Source organism: Narcine bancroftii, chromosome 2, assembly GCF_036971445.1.
Source record: "Narcine bancroftii isolate sNarBan1 chromosome 2, sNarBan1.hap1, whole genome shotgun sequence".
Classification (NCBI taxonomy): domain Eukaryota; kingdom Metazoa; phylum Chordata; class Chondrichthyes; order Torpediniformes; family Narcinidae; genus Narcine; species Narcine bancroftii.
The window spans coordinates 55483688-55509469 of NC_091470.1; the positions used below are offsets into that span (position 1 = coordinate 55483688).

The 25782-nt window shown below is 41.1% G+C and overlaps 1 protein-coding gene across 7 annotated transcripts in view; it reads right to left on the minus strand.

The window, feature by feature from the left end:
* hectd1 (HECT domain containing 1) overlaps positions 1 to 25782 on the minus strand; it is a 111530-nt gene that overhangs the window by 40226 nt on the left and 45522 nt on the right. For all 7 annotated transcript variants that reach the window (XM_069916705.1, XM_069916703.1, XM_069916706.1 and 4 more), the window contains 7 exons: positions 19896 to 20070; positions 16909 to 17047; positions 14391 to 14561; positions 13554 to 13776; positions 7471 to 7734; positions 7272 to 7348; positions 2983 to 3117 (listed from right to left, as the gene is read on the minus strand). In XM_069916705.1, coding sequence (XP_069772806.1) covers positions 2983 to 3117; positions 7272 to 7348; positions 7471 to 7734; positions 13554 to 13776; positions 14391 to 14561; positions 16909 to 17047; positions 19896 to 20070 — 1184 coding nt within the window. The remainder of the gene's footprint in view (positions 1 to 2982; positions 3118 to 7271; positions 7349 to 7470; positions 7735 to 13553; positions 13777 to 14390; positions 14562 to 16908; positions 17048 to 19895; positions 20071 to 25782) is intronic.

Sequence of the window (25782 nt, forward strand, 5' to 3'; positions counted from 1 at the left end):
TTAGGTCACCATGTTTGCAGCTTCTCTGTAAATTTATTCACTGAAAACAGCACATTGGACCCAATACCCACAGGCTCATCAATTAAATTGGTCAGGAGACACAGCATGCACTTAACAGCAACTGCCAACTCAACAGTTACCAGGCAGTTGAATTTTAGCCAAGTTCTGGTGTATAGGGTTTCTGACCTAAAACATTGACACTCTCCTCTCAGCACTGGATCACCTCGAAAACAGCAATTCATACATACAGCTGCTCTTCATCAACTACAGCTCAGCCTTTAATACTATTATTCCCTCATTGCTGGTGAAGCAGCTACTAACTCTAGGCCTCTTTCTCCTCCTCTGCAACTGGATCCTTGACTTTCTATAGGAAGACCACAGTCAGTATGAATTGGAAACAACGTCTCCTCCTCACTGATTATCCACATAGTGTGCTTAGCACACTACTCTACTCCTACACCCATGACTGTGTGGCTAGGCACAATTCCAATGCTGTCTACAAATTTGCTGATAACAAGACAGTTGTCGGCAGAATCGCAAATGGCAATGAGGAAGCGTACAGGAGGGAAGTAGATCAGCTCATTGAGTGATAGCACACCAACAACTTGGCGCTCAATGTTAGCAAAACTAAGGAAATGATTGTGGACTTCAGAAGGAAGTCAGGGGAACACAACCCAGTCCTCATCGAGGGCTCAGTTGTGGAGAGGGTCGAGAACTTCAAATTCCTGGTGTCAACATCTCCAAAGATCTGTCTTGGAGCCTCCATGTTGATGCAATCACAAAGAAGCCACTCCAGCAGCAATACTTTCTGAGATCTGGTACGTCACTGAAGACTCATAAACCTCTATAGGTATACTGTGGAGAGCATTCTGGCTGGTTGCATCATTGCTTGGTATGGAGGCGCCAACTCTCAGGACAATAATAAACTCCAGAGGGTTGTTAACTCAGCCTGCAACATCACAAGCAGCAGACTTCACTCCATTGAGGACATCTACAAGAGACGGTGTCTGGAAAAAAAGCAGCTTCTATCCTCAAAGACCCTCACAACCCAGGCCATGCCATCTTCACTCTCCTACCATCAGGAAAAAGGTACTGGAGCCTAAAGATGAGTACTCAACAGCATAAGGAAGCTGCTTCCCCACTGCCATCAGATTCCTGAATAATCAATGAACCAAAGGAACTGCCTTACTTTACGTGCACTGTTATTTTTATGGTAACGTTTTAAGATGGTGAAATATGAATGTTTGCACTGTGATGCTGCCACAAAACATCAAATTTCATGATTTGTTCATGACGACAAATTCTGACTCTTTTTCTTCCCATCAATGTGGTTTGGGCTGTCCCCTTTCCAGAAGATGTTCCAGATGCAATTCTATTTACCCATGTCTTTTGGTGAATCTACTTTCATCTGTTGTATTGCTAAATTAGGTTTCACTGCCTCAGGAGTGTTCTGATTTAATCTGGAATTGTAATGACAGTGAGGGAGCAGGATGGCAAGATCCTGAGGTTCTATTAAGCACATTACATTTGGCCTAGATATCTGAAGGTTAGATGAGGAAAATCAAACTGTTGCCCAATGATCTGTATTGTGAAAAGAATGGATATTAGAATGTGCAAGTTTATCCTTGTTGATGCTCAAAAGCATCGGCCATTAATTTATGTTCTCTCCCAATAGTTGGTTCTTGTGGTTTAGTTTAAAACTATTAGTTTAACTCACCATTTAATGTAACAATGAATCACACTGTTAAAATCAGTACTTTGGTATCAGTATTCTCTCCTCCAAATTCTACACCTGGGATCTGAGCAGACTCAACGTAGCTGCTGCAATGAGGAACTTGGGAGGTGTTGCATCTTAAAGTTCAGATTTATTGTCAGAGTACATGTGTGACATCACATACAACCCTGAGATTCTTTTTCTTGTGAGCCAGGCAGAATTTCTACTTACTGGTTTTACTCAAGCAAAGATAAGTAAACAAAAGAGAGACATGTAAACAAAGAAAGAAATATGAAACTGCAATAAAGAAAAATAATAATGTGGTTTGGGCTGCTGGATATTTCAAGAGTTTTGTCTGAGATTACAAGCATATGCAGCTTTTAAACAGTTTTTACTTTGTAGCGGGCTGCACTGATCTATAAGCAAATCGGGTAATGGAGGTACAGGCTCGCACTGGGCTGACGTCACAATAGTCCCGGGGCAGGGGAGGGGGGCGCAAAGGATGATGGGGGGTCGTACTGATAAGCTCTTGGGAGAGTTCCAGTAAAGTCAGTTGGTTGGTTCAGCTCACTCACAGCTTCCATATGGTTTTTCTTTCGCTCGCTGCACAACACACTGACCACAACTTACATATTTGATTCCCTGCCATTCCTCTTCCAGGAACCTTCAACCTGAAGTTCGACTCTGCTCTCCAACAGAATTTCCATCTGTGTCATGTCTTGTGCCCCCTCTTTCCTAGCTCTGGTGAATGGTCTCCAACCTGAAAATTTGGCCTTCTGACAGATGTAGACTGCCTTACTGAGTATTTCCAGGATTTTTTTTGTTTAACAGGTGCTATGCCAAGTCTGATAACATGGCACTGCTGCACCTTCCAAAGACAGTTATCACAGTAACTCTACTATGATGCAGCATTTATTTGTGCCACAAATTTTGGACATTGGACACCAGAAGCCATTCTTCAAATATAACTTCATAAACACCCATACAACCATTGCTTTATTTTAACTCTCACACAATAACTCATTCAGCTTTTACTATATATCACATGCAATCAGCAGTAATTCTCACATTCATTACAATGTTACAGTGCTTCAGAGAAAGAAGGCAACAGTGCAGATTGGAGCTGGAAAAGTCATCGAATCCAGGCTCCCTGTCCTATTGCTTCAACAGTGCTAAAAATCTCCCATTACACCGCCATTTCCAAGGGATAGTGAACTGAGCTCATCAACTTTCCACTTCATAGATAAATAAGTGTTGAATTTACCCACCTGTCTATTTGCATGAAGTTCCCAAGCAGATTCAAGTTGTGTAGCAATGTTTCGCAGCGTGACCACCACTCCTCGAGGCATACTTTCCACAGCCTTAAAATGATCATCGTATAAGTCTCTGGCCATGGTTCGCACCTGCAAGTAAAATTGTTCTGTTTTCAATGAAGGTACAGGTTGTTCTCTGCTCTGAATTTCTTGACCTCAATTGGACAGTAACTGCAACATTTATTTAGCCAACTGGATTTTGAATACTCATTTGTGTTCAATCTGTTCCATAGTCACCCATTGAAATAAAGTAGAATTTTTGTTCTGCACCATGTCTGTATTCTGCCCTTCACTATCTTTATGGAAATCTGACCTGCCTCCCAAGTCAAATTATAGGGATCAGGAGAGAGAGAAAAAAAATCAGAAATGGTACCAAAAAATAGAACCCTGTGAGTAAAGCATTTATCTATCCAATGCAATGCTTTCAAATGTCAGGAAGCATGCTGCAGAATCTTTTTTTTCCTTTTAGTTGTGCCACTGTTTTTGAAAGGAGGAAAACCAGGGCAGTTAGTATTGAAAATATATGCTGCCATGGACTTCTGAAAAATTGAGTCACATTAAACGTTGTGAGAGTTCAGTAACTTCACGCACTATAAATTGCGTGTTGGGGAAAAAAATCTCACTGAAAGCATTTCAATTAGTCCCAAGTGAAGAAAAAAAAAGAAATAGAGATTTCACACTCTTGCAACTCTTATTGACAATGCCCTTTAACATCAGGCTCAGGTAAGACTGCCAACATAAACAAACAACCTGACTATTTGTCAAGCAAATGAAGGAAATTGGCTCAAAGAATAATGCAAAAACAAATGGCTCTCCAACACCTACATTCTCTTTGGCTTGGCTTCGCGGACGAAGATTTATGGAGGGGGTAAAAGTCCACGTCAGCTGCAGGCTCGTTTGTGGCTGACAAGTCCGATGCGGGACAGGCAGACACGATTGCAGCGGTTGCAGGGGAAAATTGGTTGGTTGGGGTTGGGTGTTGGGTTTTTCCTCCTTTGCCTTTTGTCAGTGAGGTGGGCTCTGCGGTCTTCTTCAAAGGAGGTTGCTGCCCGCCAAACTGTGAGGCGCCAAGATGCACGGTCTTACCATTTTTCTCATTTGACATAGAGAACTAAAACATTCTCCCTAATTTTAAATCCATAAATGCTGCTATAAAACAATGAGCAAAACTTATTTAATTCTACAATTACAGTGATTTGAAAATGTATACCAATAGCTCCATTTCCCTCAATGACTTACTTTTGACTTTTCCTCATCTTCTCAAAGAAATATGGTCAGTAAAGAGACTAATCCAACACATAATCTGAGTCATTTAATCAGGATTCAAGCACCATGCTATTTAAGGGAATTCCTGAACATCTCCAATTTGAAGCAGGCCTCTGCCCAAAACCTACTCAATCTGCCTTTATAATAATAAATGAACAGTGACCAAGTTTAGACCAAGTCTCAGATTATGTCCAATTACTAAATACACATGGTGGCTTTCAATTCCTTGACTTCAAGCAGAGTAGCGCAAGTTAACATTATGTATAAAATGCCTACATCTTAACTGATCAACAATCTGGATTTTTTTCTGCATAATCTTTCTTCAGTATACAAAAGTTTTTATAAGGTGAGCCTGGTGGGCAGCTCGCTTCTTTGTCAGCAGCTCCTGGATTTCCTGGCTGTTTTCGTCAAACCAGTCCTTGTTTTTCCTGGAGGAGAAGCCCAGTACCTCTTCAGTGGATTGCAGTATGGTAGTCTTCAACTGATCCCAGAGGGTTTCAGGGGACGGGTCCGTGAGGCGGGTTTCTTCGTCGAGCTTTGCTTTGAGGTTTGCCTGGAAGTTTCCTCTCGCTTCGTCTGACTGCAGGTTTCCAACATTGAACCTCTTTCTGGGGCCTTTACTGTTCCTGGGCTTTGGCTTGAAGTGAAGGTTGAGCTTGCAGCGAACCAGCCGGTGGTCAGTGTGGCATTCCGCACTGGGCATGACCCTGGTGTCCTGTCCTGTCCAGAGAAGAAACAAGCCTTCCGTCGCGCATGCAGCCATCTTCAGCGCAAACTCCGGGATATCCAAAATGAGTGGTGGACTAGCCTCGCCAAACGAACCCAGCTCAGCGCGGACATTGGCGACTTCAGGGGTTTCTACGAGGCTCTAAAGGCTGTGTACGGCCCATCACCCCAAGTCCAAAGCCCGCTGCGCAGCTCAGACGGCAAAGTCCTCCTCAGCGACAAGATCTCCATCCTCAACCGATGGTCAGAACACTTCCAATCTCTTTTCAGTGCCAACCGCTCAGTCCAAGATTCCGCCCTGCTCCAGCTCCCTCAACAGCCCCTAAGGCTAGAGCTGGATGAGGTCCTCACCCAGGATGAGACATATAAGGCAATCGAACAACTGAAAAGTGGCAAAGCAGCAGGTATGGATGGAATCCCCCCAGAGGTCTGGAAGGCTGGCGGCAAAACTCTGCATGCCAAACTACATGAGTTTTTCAAGCTTTGTTGGGACCAAGGAAAACTGCCTCAGGACCTTCGTGATGCCACCATCATCACCCTGTACAAAAACAAAGGCGAGAAATCAGACTGCTCAAACTACAGGGGAATCACGCTGCTCTGCATTGCAGGCAAAATCTTCGCTAGGATTCTACTAAATAGAATAATACCTAGTGTCGCCGAGAATATTCTCCCAGAATCACAGTGCGGCTTTCGCGCAAACAGAGGAACTACTGACATGGTCTTTGCCCTCAGACAGCTCCAAGAAAAGTGCAGAGAACAAAACAAAGGACTCTACATCACCTTTGTTGACCTCACCAAAGCCTTTGACACCGTGAGCAGGAAAGGGCTTTGGCAAATACTAGAGCGCATCGGATGTCCCCCAAAGTTCCTCAACATGATTATCCAACTGCACGAAAACCAACAAGGTCGGGTCAGATACAGCAATGAGCTCTCTGAACCCTTCTCCATTAACAATGGCGTGAAGCAAGGCTGTGTTCTCGCACCAACCCTCTTTTCAATCTTCTTCAGCATGATGCTGAAACAAGCCATGAAAGACCTCAACAATGAAGACCCTGTTTACATCCGGTACCGCACAGATGGCAGTCTCTTCAATCTGAGGCGCCTGCAAGCTCACACCAAGACACAAGAGAAACTTGTCCGTGAACTACTCTTTGCAGACGATGCCGCTTTAGTTGCCCATTCAGAGCCAGCTCTTCAGCGCTTGACATCCTGCTTTGCGGATACTGCCAAAATGTTTGGCCTGGAAGTCAGCCTGAAGAAAACTGAGGTCCTCCATCAGCCAGCTCCCCACCATGACTACCAGCCCCCCCACATCTCCATCAGGCACACAAAACTCAAAACGGTCAACCAGTTTACCCATCTCGGCTGCACCATTTCATCAGATGCAAGGATCGACAATGAGATAGACAACAGACTCGCCAAGGCAAATAGCGCCTTTGGAAGACTACACAAAAGAGTCTGGAAAAACAACCAACTGAAAAACCTCACAAAGATAAGCGTATACAGAGCCGTTGTCATACCAACACTCCTGTTCGGCTCCGAATCATGGGTCCTCTACTGGCATCACCTACGGCTCCTAGAACGCTTCCACCAGCGTTGTCTCCGCTCCATCCTCAACATCCATTGGAGCGCTTTCATCCCTAACGTCGAAGTACTCGAGATGGCAGAGGTCAACAGCATAGAGTCCACGCTGCTGAAGATCCAGCTGCGCTGGGTGGGTCACGTCTCCAGAATGGAGGACCATCACCTTCCCAAGATCGTGTTATATGGCGAGCTCTCCACTGGCCACCGTGACAGAGGTGCACCAAAGAAAAGGTACAAGGACTGCCTAAAGAAATCTCTTGGTGCCTGCCACATTGACCACTGCCAGTGGGCTGATATCGCCTCAAACCGTGCATCTTGGCGCCTCACAGATTGGCGGGCAGCAACCTCCTTTGAAGAAGACCGCAGAGCCCACCTCACTGACAAAAGGCAAAGGAGGAAAAACCCAACACCCAACCCCAACCAACCAATTTTCCCCTGCAGCCGCTGCAACCGTGTCTGCCTGTCCTGCATCGGACTTGTCAGCCACAAACGAGCCTGCAGCTGACGTGGACTTTTTACTCCCTCCATAAATCTTCGTCCGCGAAGCCAAGCCAAAGAAGAAGATACAAAAGTTGATAAAGCTAAAGATCGATTATAAACTATTTGTCCCTTTAATGTTATTGTGTATCCATTTAACTTTAAATTTAAATCCTCAAGAATAAACTCACCTTTTGTTTTGTTTTCTCAAGCTTTGATTTCAACTTTCTACCTCTTTTGCCAGTCCAACCAGCAACAAATTCCGATCCTGCAAAGTAAAAAACTAATTCAAACTAAAGCATTTTTGCTCCAGAAAAAACGATCTTGTTAATGGAATGATCAAAAATAGTACTGCAATAAATGTGACAATGAATTTATTTGCACCCTTACCAAGAGATGTCTCTGCAGTAAATGAATGTTTTGTCCCCCGATTTGACTCAAACACAAATCCAGGCAAATCCTCCTTCAAAATGGTGGCTTGTTGACCGTCAGAATTGTGTATTGCAATTTCTCCTTCTTTCAAACAAGTAAGAGACCAGTTGCCCACTGTAAGTTTTGTTGGCCCTGGTGTCGTGAGAATAGGTTGGCTAATGGTAGCTGGTTTTACTTGACTTCGAGCTCGCTGCAATTTTTCCAAAAACTCACTTCTGCTTTCTGTTGATATACAAAAAAATTTAGCTCACGTAATCTATCGAAATATATTTCAGTTGCAACAAAAAGACAGTATTATTAATGGTTTAAACAGTTCTCAAAAGTTAAATAAGTACCTTTACAGATTCAAAAATTGACTGACAAAGATAAAACTATGGTACATTCTATTGTAGCGTGTGCACTATGCGAAGCATGGAATCAAAAGTCGAAGACTGATTGATTGCTCTGCCAGCTGTTTATATTCACTCCCTGCCTCTGATGACAAGTGATCTCATCACAGTGCCGGCCTCTGACTGCCCGGCGTTCCTTCCGCGTGCAGGATGTCACATGGGACGACAGCCCTTTTGTGAGCCAGGTCAACACTTGGTTTGTAGGCCGCTAAATGACCCCCCAATCCCAGAACCAGGGATCAGAGTGTCTGTTGCCTGCTTTGGGCGGCTTATCTCTGCATCGCGGTGGTTGAGTTTCAACTGGCTGGCTAATGTCCACTTGGGCTGGTTTCAGGTGAATGTTTAATCTTGGTCAGCAATGTCCGAAACACGCATCGATCCATTGTGCCTGATGACTCTGCATAACCCCTCATATAGCTGCTGGGGAGGTGCCCAGTGTGCTCCCCTTTGCACAAAAGCATATTCTCAGGTGTGCAAGTCTTTGAAGGCGAAAGATTTAGGCTGGCCATGTGGCAGGGCCTGTGGAGGGGCTAGGATACCCAGTCTTTCCCTCAGCTGTTCCAGTGCCACTGTGGGAGTTTTCAGGTCCTTGCAGTGGCCAAGAACTCCCCCGGGATTACAAAGGTGCGTCGTAGACCATTTATCTTGTGGCGGCATTAAAGTCCTCTTTCAGCATGGTTCGTATCCCCAAGACCCAAGGCAGTTCATCCACCCAGTTGGGCCCCTTGAGCTGGGTCATCAAGGCTGCTTTTAAGTGTCTGTAGAATAACTCCACCAACCCGTTGGCCTGCAGGTGATATGCCGTGGTATGGTGGAGTTGGGTACCCAACAGTTTGGCTAGCACCGCCCAGAGCCCCAAGGTAAACTGTGTTCCCCCGGCTGAGATGAGATGTTCTGGGACTCCGAATTTGTTGATTACTCAGTGGTCGTGTCACACATTAAGACTTCCTCCAGCCATCTCGAGGAGCAGTCAACCGTAGTGAGGAGGTACCTCACCCCATGGGAAACCAGTCGCGGCCCAACGATGCCGACATAGACGTGGCTGAACCTATGCTGCGATGACTCAAAAGTCTGAGAGGTGCTTTAGTATAAGTTGGCATTTTAGACACCTGGCAGAGCATGCAAGTCTTGCCCCAATGACTGACCTGCTTGCGGAGCCAGTGCCAGACGAACCTGTTGGCCACCATCTTTACCGTGGTTCTGATGGCCAGATGTGCCAAGTTGTGCACCACGTCGAAGACTTGCCATCTCCATGCTGCCGGCACGATGGGACGGGGTTTGCTAGTGGAGACATCGCAGAGGAGTGTCTGGTTGCCAAGAGCGATGACGACATCCTCCAGCCACAGCTCAGAAAGAGCCATCCTGTACACTGGGTTCTCAGGGTCGTCGTGTTGTGCCCTGGGCTGAAGAGTCTATGCCCTGGCAGGACTAGAGAGTGCATCGGCCACCACATTGCTCTTGTTGGCGATGTGCTGGTTGTCTGTGGTGAATTTGGACACGTAGGAAAGGTGCCTCTGCTGCCTGGCCAGCCATGAGTCAAGACACTTCGTGGAAGGCAAAGGTCAGTGGTTTGTGGTCAGTGAAGACCTTGAATTGTCTTCCTTCCAGAAAGTATCAGAAGTGCCTGACCGCCAGGTGCAGCACCAATAACTCCCGGTCAAAGGCGCTGTATTTAAGTTCAGGTGACAGGAGGTGCCTGCTTAAAAAGGCTAGGGACTGCCGATCAACTGTTCGAAGACCCAGCCGACCGCTGAGCTGGAGACGTACATCATGTGGGCAGTCGGCGTCTCAGCCTGGGGGAACCAGAAGGGGGCATTGGCTTGGGCATCCTTCACCTTCTGGATTACCCCTCTCCGACCCAGGCAACATCTTTATTTTTCATTGCCATGAGCGCAAAAAGTGGGGTGCATGACCTAAGCTGCTACTGGCATGAATTGAAGGTAGAAGTTAATCATACCAGCGAATTCCTGTAGCCCCTTCACAGTGCAAGGTTTCATGAACCACTGTACGGCCTCTACCTTCTCAGGCAGTAGTTTCACCCGAAACCTGTCAATCCAATGCCCCAATAAGTCAATTGTGTCCCATCCGAACTGACACTTGGCAGGGTTGATGGTCAGCCCAAACCCCTGAAGGGGGGGGGGGGGGGTGAATAGTCTGAGATGGTGCTCTGAATGGTTGTGGCTGGCAATAAGGATATCATCTCGGTAGATGAACGTGAATGGGAGGTTCTGGTCCACTGCATCCATCAGCTGCTGAAAAGTCTGAACAGTGTTCTTAAGCTTGAAGGGCATCCTCATGAATTTGAACAGGCCGAAGGGGGTGATTATGGTGGCTTTGGGTATATCCTTGGGGTGCAGTGGGATTTGCTGATAATCCCTGATTAAATCAACCTTTGAAAACACCCATGCCCCTCATAAGTTGGCAGTAAAGTCCTGGATATGGGGCATGAGTATCTGTCCAGTGTGGTGGCCACCACACAGCCTCCACCCTCCTACTGCCTTCGGGACCATGTTAACGGGGAAGGCCCAGGGCTGTCTGACTGCCGCACTATCCCCAACTCCTCTATTTTCTTAAATTCCTCTTTGGCATGGGCAAGTTTTTCGGGGGTGGGGGGGGAGCAGCACATCCTGGTGTGAAGCAGGCCCCCCCCCCCCCACCCAGTGGGGATGTGGTGCCTAACCCATGCTTTGGTTCTGCAGAGAATTGTGGCACCACAATTGCAGGGAACTCCGCCAGTTGCATGCATAGGCGTCGTCAAACAGCATGATAGAGTCGAGGTGGGGGGGCTGGTAGTTTGGCTTCTCCCAAGGACATTGTTTGAGATGTTGTGGTATGCACCAAATTCCACCCTTTCAAGTCTACCAGGAGGCAGTGGGTGCACAGGAAATAGGCTCCCAGGAGTGATTGCAGCATTGCCACGACAGTAAAAGTCCACTTAAACTGGTGGCCAGCAAAACGTAGGGAGATAGTGTGGGTGCCATAAGTTCCTATAGAGGAGCTGTTCGCTGCCCTCTGCGCAGGGCCCAGCTTGGCATTCCTAGTGTCATAGGCCTTGGGGGGGGGGGGGGTGGGGGGGAAGAGAGTAAGGACACATTTCAGCACTGGTGTCCATGAGGAACTGCCTTTCCAATAGAGGGTCCCACATGTGGTGGAGGGTGTCATGTTGGCCAACTGCCGCCGCCATTAATGATTGTTGGCTGTGGCGTTTCCCTGAAGCATGCAGGATGGGCGGCATCAACAGGCTTCCACACCCAATCGTTGATGGTAACAACAATATGGCTGGGTAGGGGGTTCACCTACCTCCCCATCTGCTGTGACGTTGTTGCAGGCTGGGGTCGGGCTTGGCAATCTGTTCCATCTCTCCAGAGCACGTCTGCCTGGGCTGCGACTTTCCTCGGGTCGCTGAAGTCCTCATTAGCAAGCAAGAGATACTCCGGGAAAATTTGCTCAAAGAGCAGGCAAGTCTTGTGTCCCATGGCAAGTACAAGCATCTCGCTCCTGAGGGAGGATGGGGCCTTGTCCCCCAAACTATCCAAGTGCTGCATACAGGCATCAAGTTCATTGCTGGGATAGCCTGAAAGTGAAGGTTAGTAGCTCTTTCAGGGCACCTTATTTTCCTTGCAGCCATGTCCTGGGCGAGTGAGCTCACTATGTAGTAGTAGCGGGCGTTGGCAGCAGCGATCTGTTGAAGGTGGAACTGGGTCTTGACTTGTTTGAACCACACATGTAGCTGCAACGCCCAGAACATTGGCAGCTTGAGCAATACCGTGTGGAGAGCTGCTTGGTCTGTCATCTTTGGGTCCAACTGCCGGTTGGACCTGTCCGGGTAACCAATGTTGTGCGCATGTTATGTAAAGTGTAGAGTAAGAACAAGATACACACAGTCAAGTTGCGGTCAAAGATTGATTTATTGTTCTGCCAGCTGTTTATATTCACTACCTGCCTCTGACGACAGGAGTTACGTCACTGCAGCGGCAGCCTCCAACTGGCCGGAATTCCCGCCGTTTCCTGCTATTCTCTGCCATGTGCCAGCCATTTTGTGAGCCTGGTCGCAACTTGGTTTGCGGGACGCTACACTATAATATATTTCCAGCAAGGTAACCCAATGTATATCTATATTTTTTAATGGCAGTAGATTCGAGCTATCCATTTTGCAGTATTACACAACGAATAATTTTTTTTATACAGCAATTAAAACATTATACTGCTTTATCTAACACAAATTCTTTATAAATTTAAAATACTAATAATTTGCTCAAGGTTCTTAAAACACAGTTCCCTGGAAAGGAGAGATATTGAGTTACACTCTCATAGTCCCACTCATTTGCAAAGTATAATTCAGGACATCACCCAGACACTTTTCCACATAAAGGGCAAGCAAAATTAATGTTACTTTATTTATAGTACAAATCCTATTATATGAAATCAGATTCTCCAAAATCCTCGTTTATCAAAATTTTTTAAAAATTTTACATAAATGAGGACATCCAAAACAAATCAGAAATCCTCATTTATCCAAAAAAATTTTCAGAGCCTAATTGAACTCACAAGTTGAAAAAAAAATTCACTCAACATGAAATTAGAACGATTGTCCTAGTTTCAGGTAACTCCATCCCCTCTCTTTCCATTTCTTCTTTACCTTCTCCTGTTGACTTTTCTCTCCATCTCCCTCTCAAACTGTTTACCACTATCTCCCAGCCACAAGCATTCAGAATAATCCCTTGTCCAGGAGAGTGGCCTCCTGAGCAGGAGCAGGACCTCAGGCTCAGTAGAATTCCCTCCCTGCCACACCAAATGTCGATTCTGAACCCACCCCCCCCCCCCCCCACCCACTTAACCTACTACCACACACTGGACTCCCTCAGGGGGGATTCAGAGTCGGAACTCTGGCATCGGGAACTCCTGTTACCAAGGAGACAGGAGCCCACCGGGTACTCGTCAGTGAGTGTTCCACCAGCCCAGGAAGCTTCGCTGGGGATCAGTGGCAGGGACTTTGGGGGGGGGGGGGGGTGGGGTGTGGAAATAGACAGTGGTGGATGGGAGATCTTGGTAATTGGAGGCAGCCAGCATTTTTTGGTGAGAATTAAACATTATTTTAATGCTTAAGAAGCCTTCCCTTGTTGTTTGTTGTTGTTTAAACATTGATACGTGATTTGCTTTTGAACTGGGCTGTTTTAAAAAAATGACCAGTTATCCGAAAAAACGTTTATCCAACATAAGCCTGTTCCACCATTTTGGATAATCGGAGTTGTACTGTATATAATGAAAGGGTGAAGGCTTTCGGACTGTGCATACAAACACACACTGAATACTTCTTTGAATGTCAACAAATTTCTAGAATGCTCTTCAACTGACAATGATATTCCCCTCATTCATTTTTTTCCCCCACACTTAAGCATTAACATTCCACTTCTCAAATAAGAACAATTTCATGGAAGAGGTTCAAGCACAGACACCTGCAGTTTTCTTTCTTCCTCAATCCTGCAAATAATTTGGTCGAATAAACTAATCCACTGCCAAAAATCAACATCAGAAACAAGATATGATTTATGACTTTCTTCACCAACATGGATCATCTCTTACCATATGTCTGCAAATTGAACCACCAGCATATCTCTATATTTCAAAATTTCATGGACAAACATGCTTTACCTGAGCTGTCAGAACCACCTTCTGGACTTCCACTAGAATACATGGTAGCCAATTTACCATCCAAGATGAATCGAAACCATCCATTACTTCCATTTGACAACTCTAAGGCAGCTGCATCACTCCAAATGTATAAGCAATCTCTTCCTCGGATGATAGACCAATCCCTCCAATGGTATGGCCTACCCTGCTGACTTTCTTTCGCATCTTCTTGAGGCTCATCATCCTGAACAAAAAACAGTCAGATCAGATACCAATTCTATGAACATACCAGACCCAAACTTCCAGTGGAAGCCAGCACAACATAATGCAGTACTTTCTGCTTCTAAGCTCAAGGGACCGACCACACTGATAAAATGGCTAACAGCTCGTGAGGCAGGCTCATCACCCGTCAGAATTACTGAAAGTCTGATAAATCTTTGACATTTAAATATTTAAAATCTCTTGGGATTCTTTTTTTTTAAAAAAAGCTTTCACACACACATGCACAATTAAAGCCAAATTTAGTCACGATTCAACAGCAGCTGACTTCTCATTTCTGACTTGAATTGACATTAATTAAAATTAGCATAAGCTCTCATTTGGGAAATCTGCAGAACTTAATACTGAATCAGTGGACTCTTAATAAGGAGTTCGAAAGCACAGATAGGTCTTCCTGAACTTCATCCTACTGACAATCACACAACACCCATCCCTTGAACATCAGCCTGCAACAGGCATTACTGCTGCTAGATTCCAAGATCAGAAGAGGCATTAAAGAACATTCCAACTGTTTGTCAGGAATTGTGAAACTGTTGATAATCTGCATTAAATTCTAATACATAGAATAAAGATGATCACCTTATCAGGTTTGCACTCCTCTTCATTTTCATCATCTGAAGATGGTCCTGCCAAGGTGGACACTTTATTGATAACCCCAAGCCTCGCCAGTTGATCCAGAAAAAGGTCACCTCCTTTGTCTACAAGATCTCTAATGATCTGCAAAGCTAGTAAATGGCCGTCGTCATCATCCTATAACAAAAACATAACACTGCTGCACCACAAATTAAGTCTTGTTCATCAACAGCTCAATTGTTATTTTTATGTTCAATTTTTCACTGCAAGACATAGAACAATATATTCACGGGGGCGTGGCAAGATGGCGTAAGGATCAGACGTGCCTTACAGTCCTCTCCTGACTCTATCTTATTGTTTTGTCTAGAAATGCCCGTTAAAATTCTTTAAAAGTTTAGATAACTTCAGTGCTGTTAATTTAACTTATGATGGTACAATTGGTGGAAAAGAGCAAAAAAACGACAACAGATTATCAAAAAACTACATTTTCCGAACAATAAATTCACTAATTTTTCAGCTGGTGAGCTCAAATAAATACTCAACTTCAACACCCAAACTTAAAATCAGACAAGAGTATCACAATACAAATGCAATTCTGTATTCTGCTCATGAGCACTTCAGAGTTCAAATTCTCAATGGCAATAAAAATGTGATCTTCCTCAGCTACACAATTTTTAATTCCAATCTGAATTAATATAACATTGCAAATACAGTAAATTTCTCAAGTTGCTTCACTGGAGGTACCAAGCCACAATATGAAATGTTCTGCACATATGCACAGATCTCTTCGTTGGATCCTTTTTAAGTCTATATTTAATGTTTATATTTAATGATGAAATGATAATGAAAAAGAAATCAAACATGACACAAGGAATTTAATAATTAACCTGTTTAGTAGAATTAATGGGATTCCTTGCAAAATATTGACATCTATTCAAAACTACAGCTCTCAAAATATCCAGTATTTCAACAGCTTACCTTTGACAGCTCTGGAACAACACTATGATCTCATTATCTACTGATTTGCCATTTGTGGAGCGATATACTTGCAAGTTCATCCTCAGATCCACCTGGATTTTCTTTTCTAATGTACATATTTGCAATAATTGGTTCCTCAATGTGTATATATGCACATTTCTGGACAACTTGTGTCAAGTGATTCCCTACTGTGTGCTATCTGAAAGTCTTCTTCACTCACACTCCACCTTGAGATTTCAGAACAAATTTTTCTTGTAAATTTCAAGGGATTAAATTGTCAGATATCATTTCCTTCTTTTATTTAAACATTTTAATGTATTTGTTAACATGCCTTTAGTCCTGAAATACTATCAGGCATATTTATTCTTACATGAGGGGCATATTGGGTACAAAGAAACTGGTCTCAGTGGTATCTGCATTTGTAGTTATCTATGTGAAGCCAATATCTCTATCCCTCACAGATAATGAGAATTCAGAGTACAAGCTTGCATGATTTCATGAAGATTACCGAGCTCGATAAACATACCTATAATGGGCCAGGAAGATTTTACTGCAATAAATGTAATTATTCCACATGACCAATTTTAACATTTCTCAATGATAATTCAATTCCAATATTGAGTCTACATTTAACATTTTGAAATGGATTCCAAAAGACATCTGGTAACCTCAGTTAAACAGTAAAGTCTGCAGATGCTGCGATTGTGGTGCAATACACAAAAGTGCTGGAAAAAGTCAGCAGGTAATAAAGCATCAAAAGGAAGGAAAGGATAACCAACATTTCAGATCTGAGCTCTTTTTCAAGGTATGAGTAAAAAGCCAGGCAAGCACGTGAATAAGAAAGTGGGAGAAGAGAGATGGGAGGAACGATCAGGGGAAAAGAATACAAGATACAGGTAAGAGGTGAATATAGGTGGGGGTGGAGAAAAAAAGCTGAGGTGATGTCTCTCTGGATGGAGAGGGAGAGAAAGGGGGTGCAAAGCTTGGGGAAGGAGATAGGATAGAGAGACTCAGTGGAGGGGTTTATCAGAAACTATAGAAGTTGAATGGAGAAGAAGAAAATGAAGAAGATTGATTGGCCTTCTTTAACCATATAGCATTAACATCAACTTCTCCAGTTTCTGTTAAATACATTCCCCCGCCCCAAAGTCTCTATCTTTCTGAATCGCTATCTCGCTTTCCTCCAGCTCCCTGCCCCTTCCCTCTCCATTCGGAGCCACCTCCTGACCCTATCACTTCTCAGGTTTTCCCTCTTTACCTTCTCACAAAAATCTACCAATGACCTCCTTCTTTCCTCCTCTCCCCACCTTTCTATTCAGACATCTGCCTGCTTTTTGTTGACTCCTTGATGAAGCGCTCAGGCCAAAACATTGGTTACCTTTCACTTCCAAGAGATGCTGCATTATCTCCAACATTTTAGAAGATGGCATCTGATAATCTCATATTATCAACCCTTCCCCCTCCCATGTCAAACAACAAAAAACTGAAGTTTTTAAACACCTGAAAATAATATTAACTTTTTTTTTTAAAAAGAACATAGTCTAACCTCTTGATCCAGCACTGTGGCTGTAATTTCCACCAACACTGTCGGTAAGTTGTGGCCAGCGTCTGAATCACACACTTCTTTCAGAAGAGCCTCAGAACAATAATGTACCATCTTTCGAACAAGAGCAAGACTTGCTTTCCTAAGAATACAAGGAGAATTAAACATTAACTGCTGACATATGGAGACAATTTGAATAGCTATAAAAATAGGACTATTTGTTAAATCTCAAGTAAAATTATATTTCCCAGTACTGATAATCATTTCTTAGAAAGCGGAACGCTCATTTTAATGAAATTGCTCATATATACACACACAAAACATGCATTACTGTTGCTTTACATGCCAACAGCACGAAAACCAGCTAACAATGAATGCTTTTTAAAAAGACGTGTTGTTTTTTTAAATCTCTATTTATAAATCTATCTATACATCTCTGTATACACATATGCTAACTTTGCATCAGCCCTAAATAGGTGTTTGTTATGTAATTTCAATGAGCTGGAGAATGTAATCTTTTTTAAAATATAGTGCCAAGTTTCAAAATAAAGGAGGATAGAAATCGTATTGAAAATATTTGAGACAAACAAAAATTATGGTGATTTTTTTTTTTAAAAAGCAGGTTTTAAGAATGGTTTATTTAAATCAATATACTCCAGAAATTTTACTGAAGCTAATTTTGCCTTGTTAGCAACCATAGATTTCATTAAAAATGTAAACCAATGGCCCAGGAAGCCCAGAAAACTAGGTACACAAAAGCACAATTTTTTTTATCATTTTATTCCATTTAAAAGCAATCACCTTGTTACTTCCTCTGCTGCATCTGTTCCCAGAATAATGCCTTTCACTTCAGAACATGACAAACACATTCTTTCTTTTATTGATAATGTCAATGATAAACATGCACCTGTATCTCCTCCATTTCTCATGCTTCCATTTCACCCCAGGCAGAACAAGAGCAAGAGTCCCTCAGGTCTTCATTTTCCATGCCACCAGTCTGCGCATCTGTCACATTCACCTCTAACACCTACTTGTTCATCAGCGCAATCCAACCATCAGCCACATCTTCCCCTCCCTACTGCATCCACTTTTTTTGGTCTGTTCTTCCCTCCCAACTCACTCTTTCCCTTGATTTGATGCTTCCCACTGTAATCGCAGAAATTAGAAAACTTGTCCCAGTATCTCCAACATCTTCCAGGTAAGGCAGAGCTTTACATGCACATTGCCTAACCTAATCTACTGCATTTAATGAACTTAATGTGACTTCCTGAGGCCACATCACGGAGGCCAAAATACAGATCAGATGACCACTTCGACAAACACCTGAAGCCTGAAGCCAACCATTTCAATACTCCCTCAGCATTCCCACACATTTCTCATCTTCCCCTCCTCATTATTAAGGCCAAACATAAACGTGAGGAACAACACATAATACTTCCCTGGAAAGCATTAAACCTAATGCCTTCAACATCAGTTAACCTAATTTTAGGTACCACCCCCACCCCCCCCAACCCATCTCTATCTTTTTCCACTGTTTCCATCTCTCATTTACTGACTCCTATTTTAACTTTTTTTTCTAACTTCCCCCCCAACCTCTCAGCGGGCTCACCACCTCTCCTCACTTCTGTCCAATACTATTACCTCTCAGTACCCCCTCCTGCTTCTTTTCCCCTCTCCATTTTCTTTACCTTTGATATAATTCCTTCCTACTTTTGTTTCATTCAAGGTTCCTGTCCTAAAATGTTCACTAAACCATTTTTTACCATGGATAATGCCTGACCTGCTGACTTCTTTCAGCATCTATTTGTTGATCCAAAAAGATTCCCTCAAAACAAAAGATCAATGTGTTGTTTATTTCTTTTTAACTGGTAATTCCTAGTTTAAGTATTCCTGTATTTCATGTTATTTCCTAGCTTAGTGAGAGAACCTGCATGACAATTTTGAAGTCCAAAACACCCTGTGATCCAGTTCTCATTATTATTATTCTTCATATGGTTTGTTTGGAAATCTGAATATGTTTTAAAGGAATTTATACCAAACATAATTTACTCCTGGTAGTGATGAGTCATTTTCCTAAATATCCTTCTGGTAAAGGTAATGAATCATTTCATAAACTTGAATAGCTTGCTTGGTTAATTTAGAGATATTTTAAGAGTCAATTCACATTGCTCTGATTTTGGAATCACTTCTTGGCTTGACCAAGTGAATGTGAAAGATTTCCTCCCCAGAAGACATTATTGAACCAGATGCATTTTTTTTTTTTAAAATCAAAATCTTGTCATTCTTGTTGTCATTATGAGGAAGTCTAATTTTTTTAAAATTGCAGATTAATTACAGAATTTAAATTCCCCACCTGCCTTGGTGGATTCTAACTCTTGCATCTAGAACCTCTCTCCCAACTTAAAGTACCCTTTGTATGATTTTCATGTAAAAATAGTGAATTTCAATGCAAGTCTGCAGGTGCTAAATTTGGCCTTGTTTCCACATCTTCAACAATCTACCCACATGACCCACAAAGAAGAGTAGGATAAAGAGAATTCAAATATTTTGTGAACACATGAGAAAGCAGAGGAACAAACCTTCAGAACTAATCAAATATACCATATTACTAAGACTACGAAAGGACAAATGACATTTAAAAATATAAGGACACCAATTTATACTACATTCACTTGAGATCGGGTTGCAACGTTACATTTTAAATGATCAAAGATCCATCCTAGGTTGATCATACATCTGTAATTGAAGGATGAACAAAGCAATTTACATTCAAAATAAACAGTTTACACATCCTTTAGACACGAGAAAACCAGGATCAGCTGCTGAGTTTGCACTCAACTTCAGCAAGGACATTTAATTCTCTCATTATTGATTACTTTCAAATTATGAACATTATTAAGTTGTGTATTAAAACTACTTTCAATTATTGCTGCTTTCATATCTTTCCAAATTTTTCAAGAAAAACAATATCATATTTGAAGATTATACACCTGATGGATGGTAGCATCGTTTGCTGAAATGTCTGTGCAAAAACTGGCAACAATCTCTTCAAGTACAGTGGGGCCATTTCAGGATCTCCTTTTGGTTCATTTCCATCCTCATCTTCTCTGTTGGCATCTTTCTTTTTCTTATCTTCTCCTTTATTTACAGGACACATCCAATCTCCTAAAATGAATTAAAGACATTTTATGCATATTTCTTCCTAATGGGAAAGTTTGCATATTTTTTTATGTGGAGAAACAGTGAAGCCCAGTAAGAGAATGGCATGCAAGTAGTTCAAATATCAAACACAATTTGTTATGGGAACTGTAACAGCATTTATCTTGTCAATCCCTTTCAACATCATGGCAGTCTCTATTGCATCAATCATTCTTCCTCCAAATTCAGATGACTCTAAAGTCTTACATTATCAAATTATCATCAACATCTTGGCCATTGATTCAAATACACAAGTTCAAATCCCTCTACTACAGCTGTGGAGTGCAAATAGTTATATAAATTTGGTACTTTAAGGGACTACCTGATAGGTCTAAAATAAATATTCATCTAGTTTTTTAAATGCCCAGAGGAGGAAATTTGTCATTAGAGTCATGCACGACTCCATTCTCACAATATGACTAACTATCTCCTCAGCCTTGGGACAATTCGGAATGGACAATAGACTGCTAGCATTACCAGCAACATCCACAGCCTGCAAACCAACAGAAAAGATCTTTAACTACCAAATAAGTACATTGGAAAAACTTGAGTATAAGGAGCAAATTTTGAGACTAGTACAAAATTTGTGTAAATGAGTGGCTGATGGTGAGCGTGGAATCAATGGACACAAGAGCCCATTTCTGTGGCTCTCTCCTCGACTCCAACCTTTCTTTTTGTTTTCGTATATCTTGTAGGTCTTTAATGTGGAAGATATTAAAAGCTGACTTTTTTTTTAAATTGTGATAAAGCAATCAGTTTTTTGAGAGGAAGCATTGGGAAGACCAATAGGGCTAACGGCTGACAAGTACCTTGGAGCAGGTGGCACATTCCCTAAAAGAAATGGATGTCAAGATTGTCGATGCAGCACTTGTGACTGATCAAGGTTTCCAAGAAGCTAGAAAAATGTTAGTAGACTAAAAAGCTGAAAATGTAGTTCCACTGTTCAAGAAGTTAAGCACAGAAAAAGCAAGGTACTCAGGCAACTGAGAAAAGTATTTGTCATTGAAAAAAATGTAGTAATCCTTAATTAAGGAACTAGCTACAGTCAAGAGAAATAGTCAGGAGTACAAGACACTGAGAAAATAATCACACAATTAATCACAGTAAACAGGACTTATGAAAGGGAATGGTATGACTTGAGTGATTCTATAATACATGAACTTGAAAGATGGATGTGTGGGTTAAAATGACTTGCAAACATATTTTTGGAAGACACCAGCAGTTAGAATATTGTTAATGAATTCCACGAGTATGTCTTCACAGTAACAGCCGTTACGCCAAGGACTATTTCTACATGTTTAAGATAAACAATTAAGTTTTGAATTTGCTTTTGTACAGAGTAGGGCCAGAGCAAAATGAAGATGGTCCAGACAATTCTTTTTGATAATTCTTTTGAATGTATTAACATTTTATTAATAATTTTAAGGTTTTGAATAAACAGTAGGAAAAACTCAAAGCTACTTTAGAACAGACCTCATTTAACAAGTCAAAACACCATCTGTAGGCCGTCTGAACGATTATAAAGGGAGATGGTTGTAATATTTGGTCAAAAAGAAATTTGGATTATTGACTCATTAGTCAATAAAATGGACCATTGATTCATTAGTCAATAGAAGGTAGAATTGAAGACAATAGAAGTTGGAAATTGGATTTGGAAGAGAAGACTGGATTGATTGGGCTCTGTTTTGAGCAGATTGATAAGGATGCACAAACATTCAACAACCAAAACCAGTGAAGAAGTGGTAAGCCTTGGGAAGTTCCTTCTGTGTGTTTATTACAAATGAGAGCAGAGTTTGGTGCAATTGCCACTTGTCCTATGAGTACTGTTTTGGTTTTGGAGAATGTTGTGCATGTTTGATACTGAGTGTAACAATGACACAATGAAGGAAACAGCACCTATAGCTGCTAAGGAGCTAAATGTCGAGAAGATGAAGAAAACAATTTATTGAAGAATTGCAAAGTTGGCAATTAGATGCAAAGGGAAACAAAGTGGCTCTTCAAGCAAGACTTAAGGAAGATATAGAGAAGAAAAAAGATTACAGTTGTTAGGGATACATATCCCACAAAATTACTGCAAAAACCATTAATAGTATTTGAGAATGACCTCTCAACAGTGTCTGAAGCTATACCACAAGATGGTGGTGGGAGGATGAACAATCCAAAATAGAGACATGGTCAGAGATTAAAGCATCACCTGATGTTCAGGGCCTAATGGAACCAAGCAATAGTGTGTCAAATTCTTCTAGTCAAAGTAGTAAGGGAAGCTCTTGAGCAGGCTCCAGAGTTCCAAGTACTGAAACTGTAAGTTTAAAGATTCAAGCAGATGCAGCAGCTCTAAAGGTGGAAAAGGCAATGCTTCGGTTGAAATTTGACTTAGAAGATAAGGAGGAGCAGATAAGAATGACATGGGTGCAGCATCGACAAGAAAAGGATCTACAGAAGGTACTGGTGCTGCGACAGAGGGAAGAGGAGGATTCAAACAGATTAAGTGGCTTCGAGAGAAGCATTTTGGTAACAAGTATAGAATTTCTAGACCTTGTATACAGAAGGCTCTTTCATGGTCATTAATAAAACCAGAGGACACAAATGGTTTACAAGCTTACGCCCTCTTTCTGAGAGGATGCTACAACGTCATGACAGAGATTGGCCTTCTTCAAGAACTTGACATACTTCATAATATGGTAACTATTGTAAGTAAATTACCCATCTGGAAGAGAAAATTATGGAGCAGTCAAGTTGTTGAATATCTGAAAAGAAACCACGTAACAGCTACCTTTAAGGATTTAGTGTTCAGATGGCAAGTGCAAGCAATAAGATACCTAGGTATACAAATAAATAAAAACCTCGGCCAACTATATAAACTCAATTATTATCCACTAATGAAAAAATTACAGGACGATGTGGAGCATTGGAAAGATTTACCACTAACACTAATAGGAAAGATAAACTGTATTAAAATGAACATTTTTCCAAGGATATTATACCTATTTCAGGCATTGCCAATACACCTGACAGAGAAATTCTTCAAGGAGTTAAAGAAAATAACAAGGAAATTTTTATGGAAAGGGGGGAAACTGAGGATAGCACTAAATTAACAGAATGGTATAAACAAGGAGGCTTACAACTGCCAAACTTTAAAAATTATTATAGAGCCGCACAATTAATATACCTATCAGATTTTTATCAAACAAGAGAAAAGCCAGATTGGACTAGATTAGAATTAGATAAAATAGGGGAAAAGATACCTGAACACATATTATATAAATGGGATGAAAAATTGGTACAATATAGAAGTTCTCCAGTATTACATCATCTACTCAATATTTGGAAGAAGATTCATGTAGAAAGAAATAAAACAAATTATCAATTACCAAAACTAATATTGACGCAAAACAAGTTACTCCCTTTTACAATAGATAACCTTTCCTTTAGAGAATGGGAGAAAAAAAGGATCAAAAGAATAGAAAATTGTTTTTCAGGAAATAGATTATTATCCTTTGAACAAATGAAAGATAAATACAATATAACTCAAGATACAGTGTTGGCATATTACCAATTGAGATCCTACTTGAAGGACAAATTAGGAAGCAGTCTGAGTTTACCAGAGGGAAGTAACTTTGAATATGTGATTACAGATACAATGATAATCAAAAGATTTATAACAAATATGTATATTAAGCTGCAAGAAAAGGAGAATGAGGAAACAAATGGTAAAACTAAACAAAAATGGGAACAAGATTTAACTATAAAGATAAAAAAGGAAACATGGGAGAAGTTATGCTCTGGAACGATGAGAAATACAATAAATACGAGGTTACGTATGATACAATATAACTGGATACACAGGCTATACATTACACCTCAAAAGTTAAATAAATGGGACCCAACAGTATCTGATAGATGTTTTCGATGTAAAAAAGAAATGGGAACAACAATTCATGCAATCTGGACATGTGAGAAAGTAGAAAAATTTTGGGAAGATCTAAACCAAATATTAAATAAAATTACAGAAAACAATATACCAAAGAATCCAGAGATCTTCCTCCTAAGTAAAATAAAAAACAAAGAATTTGGAATTGATTTGGAGGATGCACAAAAAAGATTTGTTAAGATAGCTCTAGCCGTAGCAAAAAAATGTATTATGTCAACCTGGAAATCGGAAGATAATTTGAAAATACAACAATGGTATATAGAAATGAATAAATGTATTCCATTAGAAAAAATAACATATAGTTTAAGAAATAATATTGAAATATTTGAACAAATATGGGAGCCTTACATGAAACACAATAGCGAAAACCTACCGGGGACATTCACTACCTAAATTAATGAAAGGAGAAGGAAATGAAAAGAATTGACTCAGTGGAATTTCTTGTTTATTTTTATTGAATGACAACATTGTTTGACTGGTTTAATGTATCCTAGATTTTGTACTTTAAATGGACGGGAGGGGGGGTGGTAGGTAGGGTGGGATGGGAGGAGGGAGGGGGGGGGGAGAAAATGGCACTGTATATATTTGAAAAGGAAAAAGTATGTATCATGGTTAATGTGGTTTATGGTGTGAAAAAAAAATTAAAAAAAAAGGATTTAGTGGAATTCATTGAAGGACAAGTGGATGTTGTCACAGATCCAGTGAATGGAATTACAGGCATTCAGACAGTGAGTCAAGTTGAGAAGTTCAAATCGTATCTGCAACCAAAATTGAAGAAAAGAACTGTTGCCACCCTTCTGACAGGGATAGATAAAGAAATTAAGGACAAAGAAAGTTTGCCTGTTGAGAAGAAATGTTTGTTAAGTAATAATCTCAATTTGGAAAAGTGTGCACAGATGGAAGACAGTGAGGAAAATCACTTTTTTGAAGGAAAATGGAGTATGTTTTGGCTGTCTGTGTAAAGGACACATCAGCAAGGACACATCCGGAGATATTACATCTTCAAGGAAAAGTAGCATATGGAAAATGAACAAATGAATTGGAAGTTGCAAAATTGAATCCAGAATTACAGGAAAAGACAACAGAAGCTAGAATGACTGTTGATGAGTTTGAGATACCAATGTTGTTTGAGTCCTACCTTTTCTATAACCAACCCAGAAGAGAAAAAAGGCTTTCCTTGTTCCCGTAAGAAAGTGAATACCTTGGAAATTAAGTACTATGTTCAAGCACTCGTTAGGGCCAGAGCAAGCTTGCAAGTGGATTAAGACTAAAAATGGCTTTCTGAACAGATCAATTACCAAAATCTGTCTTTTACAAGTAGAAAGCTTTATTGATCGATTTTTACTTTCTTTTGAATATTTATCTGATGTGATTACTATGCTTGATTTTTTTCTTTGAAATGGTAACTATTAATTTTAGAAATAATAATTAGGGGCCAGTACTGTCATGGTTAAAATGACTTGCAAACATATTTTTGAAGAAACTAGCAGCTAGACTATTGTTTATGAATTCCATGAGTAGGTCTCCAAACTAACAGCCTTTATGCCAAGGTTTTTTTTCTGCATTTTGAGATAAACAATTTTGTTTTGAATTCACTTTTGTACAGGGAAGGACCAGAGAAAAATGAAGATGGTCCGGATAATTCATTTTGAACATTCCTTTAAATGTATTAACATTTTATTATCTGTTTTATTAATTGTTTTAAGTATAGTCTTAATTGTTTTAAAAGTTCAAATCATCAGTGAAAA